The 17,400-nt window shown below is 53.1% G+C and overlaps 2 protein-coding genes across 9 annotated transcripts in view; both read right to left on the reverse strand.

Moving 5' to 3' along the window:
- The window catches only part of CHRNA3 (cholinergic receptor nicotinic alpha 3 subunit), a 28,743-nt gene extending 22,729 nt beyond the window's left edge, over positions 1-6,014 (reverse strand). For 2 of the 3 annotated variants that reach the window (XR_674660.5, XR_010151438.1), the window contains exons 1-4: positions 5,580-5,941; positions 3,643-3,782; positions 3,483-3,527; positions 1,888-1,997 (exon numbers count right to left, since the gene is read on the reverse strand). Coding sequence is in view for 1 of the 3 variants with exons in the window: in XM_003314809.6 (XP_003314857.1) it covers positions 1,888-1,997; positions 3,483-3,527; positions 3,643-3,782; positions 5,580-5,850 (566 nt within the window). In the remaining 2 variants the exon portion in view is untranslated. Of the gene's footprint in view, positions 1-1,887; positions 1,998-3,482; positions 3,528-3,642; positions 3,783-5,579 lie in introns of all 3 variants that reach the window. The other variant, XM_003314809.6, reaches the window with a different exon arrangement.
- A 3,450-nt stretch (positions 6,015-9,464) lies between these two features.
- Positions 9,465-17,400, reverse strand: part of CHRNB4 (cholinergic receptor nicotinic beta 4 subunit) — a 37,094-nt gene continuing 29,158 nt past the window's right edge. For 2 of the 6 annotated variants that reach the window (XM_016927705.4, XM_016927704.4), the window contains 4 exons: positions 16,818-16,862; positions 16,606-16,715; positions 14,362-15,340; positions 9,465-10,673 (listed from right to left, as the gene is read on the reverse strand). In XM_016927705.4, the coding sequence (XP_016783194.1) occupies positions 10,515-10,673; positions 14,362-15,340; positions 16,606-16,715; positions 16,818-16,862 (1,293 nt within the window). In that variant the 3' untranslated portion in view covers positions 9,465-10,514. Of the gene's footprint in view, positions 10,674-13,610; positions 15,341-16,605; positions 16,716-16,817; positions 16,863-17,400 lie in introns of those variants that run through there. The other 4 variants (XM_016927707.4, XM_016927706.4, XM_016927708.4 and 1 more) reach the window with 3 other exon arrangements.

Genomic DNA, 17,400 nt, shown 5'->3' on the forward strand with positions numbered 1-17,400 from the left:
CCCAGAAAGCTCATCCTACTCTGTACATGGGAACCTTGCTTCACATACTTGGGGGGCTATCAATCCTTTCTCCAAGGCCCAGACCTTTTCCCAGTGGGAGGAGGCCTGCAGGGTACACCGTGTAGCAGGGTAACTGTCTGATGGCAGGTTTGCTGCTGGGAGAGTAGAGAAGAGGTTTGGGGACACAAGCAGAGACAGGCTGGGGTGCCCAGCTCAGCCCTCTGATCACAGCATCGGCCTCCTGCATCCACTGCCCACAGTGGCCCCAAAGCCACAGTGGATGGCTGAGACCACCCCAGACCTGGCTGTGCCACACATCCACTCTGGGCCTCAGTCCTCATCTGTGAAATGTCAGGGACGGGCCAGATCAGCGATCCCCAAAGCAAGCTGGTCACACAGCCCCCAGGACGCTTTGTGAAAATACCCATTCCTAGGCCTACCCAGACCCACTGACTCAGTGTTTCTGTGGGGCAGGACCTGGGGACAGGTATAGAGAGTTTTTGGATAACGTAATACATATTAACTTTAGAAAAGACAGTGAGGAACAAAGAATAAAATATTTTGAATTCAGGCACCTGTTTTTTTTTTTGTTTTTTTTTTTTTTTATTTTTTTATTTTTTTTTTTTTTTGAGACGGAGTCTCACTGTCACCCAGGCTGGAGTACAGTGGTGTGATCTAGCTCACTGCAGCCTCTACCTACCAGGTTCAAGCGATTCTCCTGCCTCAGCCTCTGGAGTAGCTGGGATTACAGGCACACGCCACCATGCCTGGCTAATTTTTTGTATTTTTAGTAGAGATGGGGTTTTGGTATATTGGCCAGGCTGGTCTCGAACTCCTGGCCTCCAGTGATCCTCCTGCCTCGGCCTCCCAAAGTGCTGGGATTACAGGCATCAGCCACCATGCCTGGCCAAACACCTGTATTTTAAAAAAGCTCATTGGGGCTGGGCACGGTGGCTCATGCCTGTAATCCCAGCACTTTGGGAGGCCAAGGCAGACAGATTGCTTGAGGTCAGGAGTTCAAAACCAGCCTGGCCAACATGGCAAAACCCCATCTCTACTGAAAAATACAAAATTAGCCAGGTGTGGCAGCACGTGCCTGTAATCCCAGCTACTTGGGAGGCTGAGGCAGGAGGATTTCTTGAACCCAGGAGGTGGAGGTTGCTGTGAGCCGAGATCCCACCACTGCACTCCAGCCTGGGTGACAGTAAGACTCAGTCTTCCCCCCACCCAAAAAAAAAAAGCTCCTTGGTAACCATGCCAGTCAGCAGGCTGGGAACCCTGGGACTACATAGCTTAGGCCCACCTAGCTATGATCTTCTCCAACACCCTCATTCTCTTTCAAAGACAAGGTGAGGAGGGACCATTTACTCCATTCCTGTCTGTTTGCACAGAGCTGCTAACAGATGCTACAGTCCAGGCGCCCCGGGCATCTGAGCCTTCCCCCTCCACACGCTGGGGTTGGTCCTTGGCCCATGGATCTTTCCAGCCTTATGTCCCACAGTCCAGCCAATGAGGTCACCTTGGCTGCCCATGACATACTCTCCTGCCTCCCCGGGCCCTCCTCTGCTCCATCTCCCTGTCCTGAGATCCTGCACAATCTTCAGGATTCACTTCAAATGCCAATTCTTCCCTGAAACTTTCCCAATGCCATCTTCCACCCACCCATGCCTGCTTTGAAGCCACTCAGCACACTGCTGCTCTCTGTGGCTCTCCAACATCTCTGGTACCTGGTATGTAGTAGTTGCTGAATACATACCTGTGGACTGAACAAATGAATGAAGCCTTCTTAGAAAAGGCCAAGGAAGGCCAGGTTTTAAGCACAGTGGGCCAAAAACCCAGAGCCCAGGCTGACAGCCCTGAGAGGGCGTGGGCCCCCCAGCACCTTACTTGTTATACAGCACAATGTCTGGCTTCCAGATCTTCTGTGCAGGGACACGCATGAACTCTGCCCCACCATAGTCAGAGGGGTTCCACTTCAGCTTGTAGTCATTCCAGATCTCGGGGAAGGAAGCAGGGAGGGAGAAGGAGATGGTAAAAGAATCAGCCTGGTTTTACTTCCCTTGGCACCACCCATCTTGGTGACTCCCCACCCCTGCTGCATGTGACCGAACCACATCCATGCCATGATCACATAGTCCAACTTCTCCTGTGGGTGCAGTGCGGGAGAGAGCACACGGCTGGCTCTGCGGGCCACCTCCTGGCACTAGGGAAGCCACTGCCCCCATAACCATGAGCAAGCCCAGCCCCTCATCAACCAAACAGGGCCTACTCGTGCTTTCTCTGGTCACTTCTAGTGCCAGGTGGAGACTCCTGGACTTCATGCATCATGTCCAGGTCCATGTGCCTGTTTACAGCCCCTGAATGGCTCTCCAGGGGTGTTTTCCAACATAGACACTCTTTCACCCCAAGGTTAAGCAAGACTGGACTCTGAAAGATTCCGGGGGAAGAATCCATGACCCCTGCAGGGCCCAGAAAGTGTCTGGGTCCAGAGGCTGGGCGGTCTTGAGTCCTGAGCACCAGAGGAGAGAGGGGTGAGGCTGCGGCCACAGAGGGAACGTGTGCATCAAGTACTGGGTGGGGCACTGTGCCCATCTGGCTTTCCAACCTCCTGGGGATGAAGGCTGTGTGTGCTGAGTGCTCAGCTGGCCAGGCTGGCAGAAGGGTCACCCGCAGGCCAATGGGCCATTATGTCTCCTGGCAAGTCTGGACAAAGCCTCCCTGGGGAGGACATGTGGAAGGCAATTTCTTGGCCTCGATCTGAACAGGAAAATCTACTCCCACGCTACCAACAACAGCAGCATCTTATTCTGACTTAAGAATGAGTTTAGGGGCTGTGCACAGTGGCTTGTGCCTGTAACCCCAGCACTTTGGGAGGCTGAGGTGTGTGGATTGCTTGAGATCAGGCGTTCGAGACCAGCCTGGGCAACATGGCGAAACTCTGTCTCTATAACAAATCCAAAAATTAGCCAGACGTGGTGGTGCACGCCTATGGTCCTAGCTACTTGGGAGGCTGAGGCAGGAGAACTGCTTGAACCCTGCTGGTGGAGATTGCAGTGAGCCGAGATCACGCCACAGCACTCCGGCCTGGGTGACAGAGCGAGATCCCGTCTGGAAAAAAAACTGAGTTTTTAGCAAGAGGGAGAGAAGGAGGTGTCTCAGGCACCACCCCCAGGGTTTGGGGGCAGGGCTTCAATCTCAGGTTCGTACTCTTCTGCTGTGTGAACATGGAGAATGTCTTTCTCCAGGCTGCAACCTGTCCATCTGGGACTTGAGGGGTTGGGCCCTACAGTCCTTCCAGGGGGACTGTAGGGCAGTGCATGTGACCTCAAGCCTTAGAAGAGATATATCTGCCAGTCAGTGGACCCCAATCTGGGTTCCACAGAAGTAAATGAAGCCTGGTCTTTAGGCCTTTCTTGGTTCACCTAAAGCAAATAAAACAGTCACCACCAGGGGGCAGCAGTGCCTAGGGTCTGGTCACTTACTTGCTTGAGCCACAGGTTGGTCTCCATGATCTGGTTTACTTCATCCTAGAAAGAGGAATTAAAGTTGACAGGAGAATTACAAAAACAAGACTAATTCTGGGGAAGGCTCCTCCAGAAGCCCCGGTCCCCATGGCCACGGCTCGTGGCTTCCAGCACTCACCACCTTCACCAGCTGAGACATGGACACCTCGAAATGGATGATGACTGGGTCAGACACGTTGGCCACAGGCCGGATGATCTCATTGTAATCTTCAAACAGCCGCTCAAATAGACGGTGCTCAGCCTCTGAGGGCCTGGCCACTGCGGGAAGCAGCCCTGTCAGTCCCTGGGGAAATCGTTACTTAACCTCCCCCACCCAGCCCACCAGAAACATCACCCATCTACAGCATCCCCTCCACCTGTGGGGGGATTCTGTGGAACCCTAGACTTTCAGGCTAGTCTAACCCAGTGGGTTACAAAATGGGAAACTGAGGCCCAAGAGGGGCAGGATTCTACCTGGCCACACGCATTCAGTGAGAAGCACAGTGGTTGCAAGCCTGGGCTCTGGAGTTGGACAGATCTGGTGCAAATCCTGACAAATCACTTGTAAGCTGTGTGAGCTTAGGCAAGTGGCTTAACCTCTCTGAACCTGTGTCTTTACCAGTCAAAATAAGGATTATAAACGTGTCCACCTCAAAGGGTTGTTGTGAAGGAAGTGCACAGCTTGGTGCTGCGGTAAGAGGTCAAGAACTATTCGCAATCTTTTCCTGGGTTGTTACTGCCGGGTGGGGGTGTGGTGCAAATGCTGTCTGCCTAGGTACAGCCACTCACTGCTTCCACGATGGAAAGATGGCCAGTCCGCTCCCAGGGGCAGGGCCAAACACGGTCGCCCAGGCCCAGGTCTTCTACCTCCCAGCCTCTGGGAGAACACAGCCCAGGTCTGGGCCTCTCCTGCATTCCACCCTGTAGGGGTGGCCACCAGCCCTCTTAGAAGCCAAGGCACTGTGTGACTCCCGTGATCTCGTGTGACCCCCAGCTCTTGCTGATGCTGTCTTCATATCCTGATCAAAGACTCTGACCTCTGCAACCCTTGGGCACCCCTCTTTGTTCCTAAGCCACACCCCAGCACAAGTGAGGCATACCGGGTCAGCTGTCTTCCGATTCCCACGTACAGATCTGGGGGCAGCTTGGGGAAGCGGGAGGAGAATCCTCTAGGAAGTTGAATCCAACTTCCTCAGGTCTTGAAATAGGATTTTTCCTGCTCCCCCCTCTCCTTCCCCAGGATGAAAGAAGGGTCCCAGGCAGGAGGTCGGTTGAGAGCGTATGGCGTTCTGAGTAGTGGAGGCCTCGGCACCGAGGGCGGAAAGCGCTCTGAGCTCACAGCCGCACGACAGACCGCCGGCCTGGGCCCTCCAGGAATTCCCTGCAGCCTTGCCCGGTCCCCGACTCTCGCTACCCACCAGCCCTCCCAGGCACCCAAGAGCCTCCCAGCGGCGGGCCAGGGCCGGCTTCCCCCAGCAGGCTCCTCTGGGGAGCGGGAGGAAGACAGGAGGCGCTCTCCCGGCGGAGGGGCCCTCAGCGACGCAGCCAGGAGCGCTAGGAGGCTACAACCGGAGGAGAGGCTGGGGCTCCAGCTCCAGCCCCAGTCCCGAAGCGACTCCCCTCTTCCCGAGGTGGCCTTGGCCAAGTCTTCAGCCATCTCCGTCAAATGAGGAGGTGGGCGGGATGCAGACGGTGGAGCGGGAGGCTTGGGCGCGCCAGTTTGGGAGCCAGTGCGCGGGGCAGGGCGACGGGCAGCGCGGGGACGCGAATCCCCAACTCCTGCGCCCAAGACGAAGGACCCGGTCTCGACCTCCCCATCACCCGGCGCGTACCAGCGCCCGCTCAGTGACTCCCAGGTTTGGTGGTGGCTAGGGGTGGGAGGTGAGCCGAAAGGGAAAAAGCCACCCCACCCAAGTCGCCGCCGGGCTGGAGCCAGTCTGCGCGGGTTCCGAGTCCCCGGCGACGGCGCCGGCCCTCTCCGCTCGCCCGCGCGGTGTTCTCGCCGGCAGCCCCTCCGGACCCCGCGCCCCTTCTCGGGCGCCCGTCCCTCCAGAGCCCTAACGCCCGTGCGCGTACCTGGCAGCAGAGACAGCAGCAGCAGCAGCCGCGGCGGCGACAGCGCCAGGGGCAGCGAGAGCGGGCCAGAGCCCATGGCTGGTGGCCGGGCTGGCCACGGACCCGGACGGTCGGGAGCGGGCGCGGCGGTCGCAGAGACGGCCTCTCCCCGCGCGGCTCCAGCGCAGACCCCAGACCTGGAGCCGTGCGGGCGGAGACGCGCGGGGCTCCTCTCCGCTTCGCCGCCGCTGGGTTTCCAGCGCCCTCGGACCCGCGGGAGGACAGGAACCATCCGGAGTGAAGCTGCGCCAGGCGCGGGCGGGCGGGCGTGCGCGGGGCGGGGCGTACGTGCGGTAGGGGAAGGGGCTCCAGGTCCCAGTCCCCAGCGCCGGGCGAGCTCCTTCTCCGCCGGGCTGGGTGCTCCGGCCGGCGGCTTCCGACCAGATCTGAGCAGGTGCTGTCACCACCACCAGGAAGGAGAGGGACTCAGTCTCTGTCCCAGGTTTCCGGGGCGTGTGCAGTTCCCGCAGGGGGTTGGGACCACCGGGCTAGGCGGGCGCCGTAGGAGAGACGCTAACACACCCTGGGAAGGACGCCTTGTGTATCTCATGCTATTAAATAATTGTTAAACATTTTAGCCGGGAGCAGTGGCTCACGCTTGTAATGCCAGCCAGCACTTTGGGAGGCCAAGGCGGGCGGATCACGAGGTCAGAGACCATCCTGGCTAACATGGTGAAACCTCGTCTCTACTAAAAATGCTCTACAAATTAGCCCGGCGTGGTGGCAGGCACCTGTAGTCCCAGCTACTCGGGAGGCTGAGGCAGGAGAATGGCGTGAACCCGGGAGGCAGAGCCTGCAGTGAGCCGAGATTGCGCCACTGCACTCCAGCCTGGGTGACAGAGTGAGACTTCATCTCAAACAAAACAAAACAAAACAAAACAAAAAAACTTAGATATAGTACTGGTATTTTTTCTCAAGTCCTTATAGCTTAGGGGTGGGTGGAAGTTAGTTGAAACAATATTGGCTATGAGTTGATAATTGTCGAGGCAGGGTGATGGTACCTGGAGGTTTGTTATACTGTTCTCTTAACTTTAGAATACGTTTGGATTGTTCCTTAATGAAAATTTTTTTGGGGTGATCAGACCCAACCCCAGGCCATGGGGGTGACAAAGTCAGGCGGAGTCAAAAGAATGAGAAAAGATAAGAGAGAAAGCGGGACCAGGCGGCCAACGTATGGAGGCTACGAAGGCCCCCAGCTGTGGGAGCCCACGCTATTTATTGGTGATCAAAGAAACAGGTGGTGAGGATGTGGGGGTTGAAAGGAAGCGGTGTATCAAGCAAATGAACTACAGCTGTGACGGTCTAGCATTTTCTTTGAAACATATGGCTACTTGAGATAATGGGAGTGCTAGAAGCAAGGAGCCAGCAAGTCTGGACACATTCCAAAGGCCAACTGAGGGGTTTTACCCTGGACCTCATACATGTTCCAAGCCCTGCCTCAGCTTCTCTCCCAACACTCATCTTTTCTCCCAACAAAATTAAAGATAAAGAAGACAGAATTTAAAATGAGGCTTCAGTTGCTCTTTTTCTGAGACAAGGTCTCACCCTGTCACCAAGGCTGCAGTGTGGTGGCTCCATCTCGGCTCATTGTAGCCTCGACGTCCGGGGCTCAAGTGATCCTCCTACCTCAGGGAGGTAGCTGAGTACCTCTGGAGTACTGGGACCACAGTACTCAGGTAGCTGAGTACTCTGGAGTAGCTGGGACCACAGGCACACACCACCATGTCTGGTTAATTTTTTATTTTTGTGGAGAGGGGCGTCTCCCTGTGGTTGTCCAGACCGGTCTGGAACTCCTGGGCTCAGCGCTTTTCCTGCCTTGGCCTCCCAAAGTGCTGGGATTACAGGCGTGAGCCACTGTGTGCAGCCTCATCTGCTCTTCTGATGGAGCAATCTGAGGGCAATGGGGTTCCCACCCTAGTCCCCTGCAGAACCTGTCCCCTTCCCCGCCACCATCTGCAACCCCAAGAATGTGCACTGATTGGCCAGGCAGGGTGCCCTGGAGCCTCCTGCCCTCTCTGACCACCCACCAGGGATGGGGGGCACCTTGATGTTGGCTTCTTTGACATCCTTTTATTGCAGGAGGAAGTTCTGTCATAAACTCTGCTCCTGGCATTCAGCAAATGGAGAGTCACCTTTATTATTTCCAGAATGTGCTGTTTACCCATATTAAAACCAAACAAAAGGAGACAGTTTGTGGAATGGAAAATGTTTGTAAGAATTGGGACCCATCTCTCAGGCCTCCAATTACAGCATTCTCAACTCTTGGCAAATGTCCCCCATTGGGACAATACTGTAAGTTATATATCCAACAAAGGACTTGTATCCAGAATGTATAAGGAACTCTCAAAACTCAACACTAAGTGTAGATGCATATAAGGGGTCTTACTGGGGTGGTGCAGATGTTCTAAAACTGGATTCTGGTGATAAGCTTACGACAACTCTGAATTGTACTTAAAATGGGTGGATTTTATGGTATGTAAATTATACCTCAATAAAGTTGTTTTCTAAAGAAAGTCTCAATGGTAAGAAAACGAACAATTTTTTAAATGAGCAAAAGAGTTAAACAGACTCTTCACCAAAGAGGTATACAGAAGACAAAAAAAAAAGCACGTGGAAGATGTTCAAATCACTAGCCATCAGGGACACGCAAATTAAAACCAGGGTGGAATCCAGTTGCTGAACAACTGGATCTCTCATACTTTGGTGGGATTGCAAAATGGTATAGCCACTCCAGAAAACAGTTTGACAGTTTCTTTCTCTTTCTTTTGTTCTTTTTTGACAGAGTCTCGCTCTGTCACCCAGGCTGGAGTGCAGTGGCACGATCTCGGCTCACTGCAACCTCTGCCTCCCAGGTTCAAGCAATTCTCCTGCCTCAACCTCCCGAGTAGCTGGGATTACAGGTACACACTACCACACCTGGCTAATTTTTGTATTTTTAGTAGAGACAGGGTTTTACCATATTGGCCAAGCTGGTCTTGAACTCCTGACCTTAGGTGATCTGCCGCCTTGGCCTCCCAAAGTGTTGGGGTTACAGGTGTGAGCCACCATGCCCGGCCTCAACAGTTTCATATAAAGTTAAATATACACTTACCATATAACCTAGCAATCACCCTCCTGAGTGTTTAAATAAATGAAAACTTTTATTCATACACAATCCTATATGTGAATCTTTATATTAGCTCTATTCATAATTGCCAAAAACTGGAAACGGCCTAAATGTGTGTCAACATCAGACCACTGAACACTCCTCAGCAATACAAAAAAACCCAACTTGATTGAATCTCGAAGGCACTATGCTGAATGAAAGAAGCCAGTCTCCAAAGGTCACTACTGTATGATTCCATTTAAATGGCATTCTTGAAAAGACCCGACTGTAGTGAAGGAGAAAAGATATGTGGTTGCCAGGGGCTAGGAGTGCAGGGAGTCAGGACTCTAAAGGAATAGCAGGAGGGAGTTGTTTTGCGTGACAGATCTTTCCTGGGTCCTGATTGTGATGGTGGTTATACCAATCTATACATGTGTTAAAATTCCTAGAACTATATATTTAAAAGTCAATTTTATTGTATAATAATTTTTAAAATAGAATTTTTTAGAACATCCTCCTCCATTCCACAAATATTTTGAGTGCCTACTACATGCCAGGCACTGTGCAAAAGGCAGTATGTGCGAGGAGTGAATCAGAGCATCCGTGTGGGAGACAGACCTGAACCCAGCCATGAGAGAGAAGTGGAAAGTGACCAGCACCGCAGTCATGGAGGAGCAGGTCATGCCTTTCAGATGGGGGAACTAGGGATGGCTGCTCAGAGGAGGGGCATCTGGACTTGAAGGAGGGGTAGGAGCCATTCATTCATTCAACAAACATTTATTGAGCACCTACTGTGTGCCAAGCTCTGTCCTAGGCCCTGGGGATACTACCACGAATGTGAAGGAGCAGGTCCCTGTTCTCATGGAGCTCACACTCTAGTGGGTGAGCTGTGGATGACATACATGCCACCAGATAAGAGCGACAGGTACAGAGGAGTGCTCGAGGAAGGAGGCAGGGTAACGTGACTGTAGGGAGGCTGCTTTAGAATGATTGGGTGGTTAGGGAAGGCCTCTCAGAGGATGTGACATTGGAGCAAAGAATGGATTGGAGCCATGCCCTGACTGATGTGGCTGTGGAAAGAGCTTGGGAAGCCCTGGGGGAAGAGGAAGAAGGTTCAGGTAGAAGATAGGGAAGGCCAGGCATAGTGGCTCACACTTGTAATCCTAGCACTTTGGGAGGCCGAGGCAGGTGGGTCATTTGAGGTCAGGAGTTCGAAATCAGCCTGGCCAACAAAAATACAAAAATTAGCTGGGCACGGTGGCGGCTTTCTGTAATCCCAGCCACTTGGGAGGCTGAGGCAGGAGAATCACTTGAGCCAAGATCGCACCATTGCACTCCAGCCTGGGCGATATAGCAAGACTCCGTTTAAAAGAAAAAAAAAAAAAAGAAGATGATATGGCAAATGCCAAGCCTCTGAGCTGGGAAGAATCTAGAAGTGTGTGAGGCACTGGACAAGGGGAAGTGGAGAGAGATGGTGATGGAGAGGCGGGCCGGCACCATGCCTGAAGCATAGTAGGTGCTGCTACGATGTCATCTTTATCCCCATTGCCCGGTGCAGGGAAGGAAGACAGGCCAGAATTGAACTGTCTGAAGCTCCCTCCTACTGGGGCTTCCTGGGATCCCTCCAAGGCATTCAGAGAGGACAGCCCAGGCCCCCATCCTTGCCTCTTCCACGGCTGTGGCTGGTTTGATGGGGTTGATGGCCAATGGTCACATATTTACTTAGGGCCTCATCGGCCACAACCCAGAAGGAAGCAGCAAAGTGCCCACCCGGCCACTCACATCCTCTCACCCCACAACCCAGGGGGCCCTCAGTCACGCTGGGCAGCGTAGGGCCCCTCAGAAGCCGCATGGGTCTGGAAGAGGGGCGGTAGGAAGAGCCCCACAGTGCCCAGGACGCACACAAACACGAACACCCACAGGAACAGCCGGTCCACCACCATAGCCACGTACTTCCAGTCCTCAACGACCTGCAGGCAGACAGAGGAGCTGGTCACAGGTGCCAAGTACTGGGGTCCCTCCTTTCCCCGAGTCAGGCCCTTACTCTCTGGCCAGGGACTCCACAGGCCACAGGCGTGGAACTGCATACTAGGGGGGCAAGTTCTGAGTCCCAGGCTGGCCTCTCAGCTGGGCAGCTCTGAGCCTCTCTGGCTGTTCTCCACCTCCACCCCTGCCTGTCCCCCACAGCATTGGAGGGGCACTGGGAACTTGGGCTGTACAGAAAAGCTAGGAATGTGAGGGCTTGTTAATACTACATATTATGATTTGAAAACAAAATCTGGTTATAAATAGGAGATAGGGCCTGAGGATCTCAAAGCCCCAACTTCTCATTTTTACCCCAAACTCACTGCCTGAGCTGGTTCTAGCTAAAGAAAGAACTAGGTGGCTCCCACCTAGTTCAGTGAGAGCAGAGAAACCGGGGCTTACAGAACACCTGGAAATCCTGCTGTTTAATTTGTTCAAGTCTGTTCACAGCAGTGTCTGTTTCCTGTAATTAAGACCCAGCCTCCTCCTGCTGCATCATTCAGGTCTCTCTGGTCTTCTTAGACCCTGCTGCGGGGTGTGAGGTTGGCAGAGACCTGGCTGGCCTCCAGAGGGGCCACCACAGATGGGCCTGTCTCCTTTGCACTGGGGGAGAACCTAGAGAAACGCCTGTGTGCCCAGGGTCCTGGCCTCCCTTGCCGATGCCTGCTTTCACACCCCTAGGCCTGGCTGGCTCACACTGCATTCATTCCCTGGCAGAGACGGGCTGGATCAGAAGGCTTCGGAGATCAGCAGAGGCTCTGGAGTTGGAAATGTGGGCAGCAACGGGCATGCTGACGTCAGTGACCCAGTTTGTCAAGGCCCTGTCAATGGTGTACCTAACGTGCAGGCTAATCCTGTGTCAAGCCAACCCCGACACCTGCAACCAAGCACGCCTGGCACCTGTCCCCAAGACTCAGCAGGCACACACAGCTCTCTCCATAGAGCACTCCTTGGCTTTCTTGGGTTTCTTTTTAACAGCCCTAATTTCAAGCGGGGTGTGTGTGTGTGTGTGTGTGTGTGTGTGTGTGTGTGCGTGTGCGTTTTTCCCCCTTTTAATATTTTTGTGCTATTTATCGTGACCAGTTAATCACCAGGGTGGGTAAAAGTACTGAAGATGAGAAGCGGCGTGGGCTGGCTTAGGGGCAGGCATGCTCTAGAGGGGAAGAAAGCCTCTTTTCTCCAACCATCCATAAGAAAGTCAATCAACCAATAAGCCGGCCATGTGCTCAGTGCAGGGCAAGAAACTAGGAAGGGCAAGAAAGTTTAAGGATGACAGGCAGATCTGGGTACAGAGCCTGGGCCAGCTGTTTGACACTGGCCAAGTCAGTGAACCTCTCTGAGCTTCGCTTTGAAAGCTTCCTTATTGTAAATGGGGGTTCTACTAAAAGCCACTTCACAGGATTCCAAGGAGGGTTAGCAGTAATGTATGTCAGCTCCCAGCAGAGCACCTGATGTGTGATTGGAGCTTAATGAACACTGGTGATTATAATAACTGGTCCTGCCTGGCTCCTTCCCTTAAGAGGCTTGTAATTAATTGAGCTAGAAAGAGCAGAAGGCACGTGAGTGCCAAGGGGGTGGTGAGGTCTTCAGAAGAGTTCAGGGTGGGTGCCGGCTCAGCCAGGGATGCAGGAGACCAGCACTTCTCAATCTAGAAAGTGCACACGAACCACCAGGGATTGGTTAAAAATGCAGGCTCCAATATGTCTCCCCCAGAGATCCTGGCTCAGTCAGAAAGGGTGGTCCCACAGCGTTGCCCACGTGGTTCTCACTTAGCCAGCAGGGCCCCAGGCTGCACATTAATGTTTGGGAACCAATGAATTAGGTGATGCTGACCTACAGAATGATTTAACCTAAGTAATAGCGTGATCGAATTAACATTTTAGAAAGTGAAATCTGAGGGTCCTATAGAGCTGTGCTTCTCAAACTGCAATGGGTCTGGGAATCTCCTGGGGACCTGGTTAAAATGCAGGTTTGGAGCTAGCAGGTCTGGATTGGGGCCTGAGACTCTGCATTTCTGATAAGCTCGCAGGCGATGCCGGTGCTGCTGGTCCAAGAACTACACCAGAAGAATATCTCATGTCCTATATTCCATTTGTTTGCATTTCTCTTCTTTTCTTGGCACAGTGTGATTCTGGGGCTGTTCTTGCTCTTTTCTCTGTGGGCTAACTAATGGAATGCCAGCGCTTCTCCTTGAGAATGCAGCGAGTGGAAAGCAATCTCAAAACGATAAGAATGAGACGTCCACTTTTGTCCATGCAGCTGCACAGGGGCAGACACCATGTTGCATAGTAAAAACCTGTCCAAAGAATCTGATCTGAAGGTGTTAATATGAGAACATTCACAAGAGCATGAAACTTGCTCTCCCTCCTGGTATGGAAATGGGTGTGAAAATTTGTCACCACCACATTCTGTGTTGTTACTATGACATTGTCCTTAGAAGTGTTATTTATTCAAAGGAGTCATGTGAAATACCCAGACTCCAGCACTCATTGCTTTATCCTGTGAAAGTAAATTAAACCTCTTTTTAAAAAATCCGTAATTCTAGGTCAGATTCCGTGGCTCACGCCTGTAATCCCAGCACTGTGGGAGGCTGAGGTGGGCAGATCACCTGAAGTCAGGAGCTCAAGACCAGCCTGGCCAACATGGTGAAACCCCGTCTCTATTAAAAATACAAAAATTAGCCAGGTGTGGTGGCAGGCACCTGTAATTCCAGCTACTTGGGAGGCTGAGGCAGGAGAATCGCTTGAACCTGGGAGATGGAGGTTGCAGTGAGCCGAGATTGTGCCACCGCACTCCAGCCTGGGCGACAAGAGCAAAACTCCGTCTCAAATAAATAAATAAAAATCTGTAATTCTAGTTAGCACAATCGATTGATTCATTACCCTGGTAATCATAGTATTTTTACTGATGTTCCTATAGCCCTGGAAGCTATAAGTGCTTGAATGGCTTCTTTGCAAGTCTGAACAGAATAGGGCAGATGCGCTTGGTACCCCAGCCCGCCTGTGTTCCCTAAAGCCTGCAGAGTCACTTCCCAGCCTTCCGTTTCTGGCACCCGCATTTCCTCTCTCCTCTGCCTCAGGGCTTTCTCCAGCACCAAGGGCGCTTGTTCTGGCAGGCTGGCATTATCTGGAAGCACAGGGGAGTTAAAGTCCTGGGGCTACCCTCATCCTTTAGGGAATGGGGGCTGGTGGGTAAATACCTCAGCCTCCTTCCAGGGGCGTGATCCTGAGGCTTGTTCCCACGGGTCCTCAGAGGGTCTGCAAGGGTACTGAGTCCCGGGTACCCACGGCAGTATCCTGCTCATTCATTCTCCTTTCCCTGTCTCACTTTCCCTCCTTCCTCACTGTGCTTCCCAGGATCACATCTCAAGTAAACCACCTGCACCCAAGTCCCCATCTTGGGGTTTGCTTCTGGGACACCTAAAACAAACAAACTAAATCACTGGCATGTCCTTCCTCTCCCCGGATGCATGAAGCTATAATATTTAACACAAACTCATTTCAATTTTGGATTCCTTATTCAGAGTTTGAGAGTCCTTGTCTCCTATGAATTAACTGCAGGAAGTGGGAAACTGGTGCTACTATCTGAGCCCTTTCTGTTGGGCAGGTGGGCAGGGGCTGGCTAGCAACTTACACTCTGGTCTTCATCGTCATTCTTCATGTGCTGGGCGATGAAGCTGACACCTTCTAATGCCTCCTGCACATCCTGTCGGAACCTCCCAGAGGACCGCAGCCGGAAATCCCTGGGGATAGCCACCGGGGTAGAGCCGGCTGGAGACTTGGAAGCTGCAGAGGCGGCGTTCACAAAGTACATGGAGTTCCCATAGAAGTTGGAGGGACTGGTAGAGGTGGCGGTGGCCTCGGGCTTGGTCACGCGTGACCTGCTGGGCAGGAAGGCTCTGGCCGGGCTGCTGTCGGGGCCAGGGCGCTTCATGAAGAGGAAGGTAGGCAGGTTGTGCAGGAAGCAGCGCTTGACCCAGGGTGCCATGGTGTGGGTGCTGGGCGAGCGGTGGTGCACATTGAGCACACAGACGCTGGTGACGATGGAGAAGGTGACCAGCACCATGGTGAACATGAGGTACTTGCCGATGAGAGGCACATCGAGGGAGGTGGGTGGCACGATCTTGGAGATGAGCAGCAGGAAGAATGTAAGTGCCAGCAGCACTGAGATGCACAGTGTCATCTTCTCGCCGCAGTTGGATGGCAGGTAGAAGACAAGGATGGCCAGCAAGGTGGTGAGCACGCAGGGGATGATGAGGTTGATGGTGTAGAACAGAGGCTTGCGCTTGATGATGAAGTCGTAAGTCACGTCCACGTAGCTGGGGTCCTGTGGGTTCACTGTCCTTCTCCCTGGGAGGGCCACTATGTCCCACTCACCACTGGGAGTAAAGTCATCCATGCTGGCTGTGGGCGTCATGAGGACCATGTCTATCTCCGTGTGGTCATAGGTCCAGGAGCGGAACTTGAGGGTGCAGTTCTGCTGGTCGAAGGGAAAGTACTTCACCTCAATCTTGCAGGCGCTCTTGTAGATGGCAGGGGGCAGCCACAGGACGCTGCCATTGGACCGGACTATCAAGTTGGTGTAGACAGACACCTCATAGGTCCCGTCGGCGCTGGGCAGGGTCAGGGCATGGAGAACATCGTGAAACCCATACACAAAGCCTGGCCTGTTCTCAGAACTCACTGAAGAGCCCTTTGGGATTATTTCCCACTAATCACCCTTCCAGTCCCCCAGGCCCTCACTGAAAGGAGGGGTCTGCTTTTGTTCGCAACTATGTGGTGGAGAGAGCCCTAACATCAAAGCACCCCCTTTTTTTTTTTTTTTGAGACAGACTCTTGCTCTGTTGCCCAGGCTGGAGTGCAATGGTGCAATCTCGGCTCACTGCAACCTCTGCCTCCCAGGTTCAAGCAGTTCTCCTGTCTCGGCCTCCCAAGTAGCTGGGATTACAGGCACGCGCCACCACGCCCGGCTAATTTTGTATTTTTAGTAGAGACGGGGTTTCTCCATGTTGATCAGGCTGGTCTCGAACTCCGGATCTCAGGTGATCCACCCGCCTCGGCCTCCCAAGTAGCTGGGATTACAGGCACGCGCCACCACGCCCGGCTAATTTTGTATTTTTAGTAGAGACGGGGTTTCTCCATGTTGATCAGGCTGGTCTCGAACTCCGGATCTCAGGTGATCCACCCGCCTCGGCCTCCCAAAGTGCTGGGATTACAGGTGTGAGCCACCACACTCGGCCCATCAAGCACTCTTAAGGCTTCCCATGGAATAGCTCATTTAAGCCTCTCAGTAGTCCAGTGAGGCAGGTTTTATTATTATCCCCATTCTACAGATGGGAAAGCCAAGGCCCAGAGAGGTTAAGTGACTTCTTCAGGGTCAGAAAACTTGTAAGCAGGACAGCTGAGATTTGAACTCAGGTCTGTCTGTCCCCAGACCACACACTTTGAGCCATTTCAAGCTACTGCTGGTGTAATCACGACTCAGGAAAAGTCTCTTTGGCTTCCTCCACCTGCCTAAGATATTTACACACAGTAAGTCAGTGGTACCAACACCAACACTGGCAAAGCAACAGAGGCTCAAAAGGATAGTATGGAACACAGAAAGGGTGCTGGGTTCAAGGTCAGGACACTGCTGTGGTCCCAGCTCTGCTTCAGTGAATCAGACAAGGCCCCTCCCCTCCCTCAGCCTCCAACTCCCCATCTGTAACTGAGGGCTCTGGCTCTGCTCACCTCTGTTTCTCTTCTAGCTTGATGGCCTGGAAGGCTGGGTAAAGCAGAGATGGGGCTCAGGGTTGGACTCAGGCCTGGATGACTCTTAGGCCTGGGACTGCTGCCCTGGCCTGGCTGTCACCAGGCCTCTACCAACCCTGCCACTCACTTGTTGTAAAGCACGATGTCAGGCAACCAGATGCGCTTTGCAGGGATCCTCAGGATGTTCACACCCTCGTAGCGGGAGCTGTTCCAGGTCAGGCGGTAATCAGTCCATTCCTGGACAGACAGGCAAGGCCCTGTCACTTGCAGGTCCACTGCCACCAAAGGGCAGCCCTAAAGAAAAGATCTCTGGGGCTCAGGGCCCTTCAGGGCACTTACCTGTTTCAGCCAGACATTGGTGGTCATGATCTGCTCTCGCTCATTCTGGGGAGGGAAAAGGGGCTATCAGTTCACCAGGAAGGAGGAGCCTCACAAATGGATTGCACTTTATTGTGCAAAAGGCTGTGAGCTCCAGGCCCACGTGACCAACTGCCACCCCAACATCTCTTGGATGGCCCAAAGGCATGTCACACTCAGCATGTTTGACACAAAGCTCATGATCTTCCCCAGAACCTGGTCCTCCTTTGGCTTCATTGTCTCAGTGAATGGCACCCCTAGCCATCCAGTTCCACAAGCCAGAAGTGTGGACACTGTCTCTGACACTTTGCTCTCTGATCCATCAATAAGTCTTGTAAGTTATATCTTCTAAAGCAACTCATATTTGTCTGCTTCTCTCCACCGCCACCATCATCTGTCACTTAGACTACTGCAGGAGTCCCCTAACTGGTCTTCCTGCTCTGTCCTGGCCTGCCTTTAGTCTATTCTCTACATGGTAGCCAGGGTGATCCCTTTACAATCTCAATCCCTTCTACTAATTGTTCTGCTGCCACATCTCATCCAAAGTAAAAGCCAAAGTTCTGCT

The sequence above is a fragment of the Pan troglodytes genome, chromosome 16, assembly GCF_028858775.2.
Source record: "Pan troglodytes isolate AG18354 chromosome 16, NHGRI_mPanTro3-v2.0_pri, whole genome shotgun sequence".
Taxonomy (NCBI): domain Eukaryota; kingdom Metazoa; phylum Chordata; class Mammalia; order Primates; family Hominidae; genus Pan; species Pan troglodytes.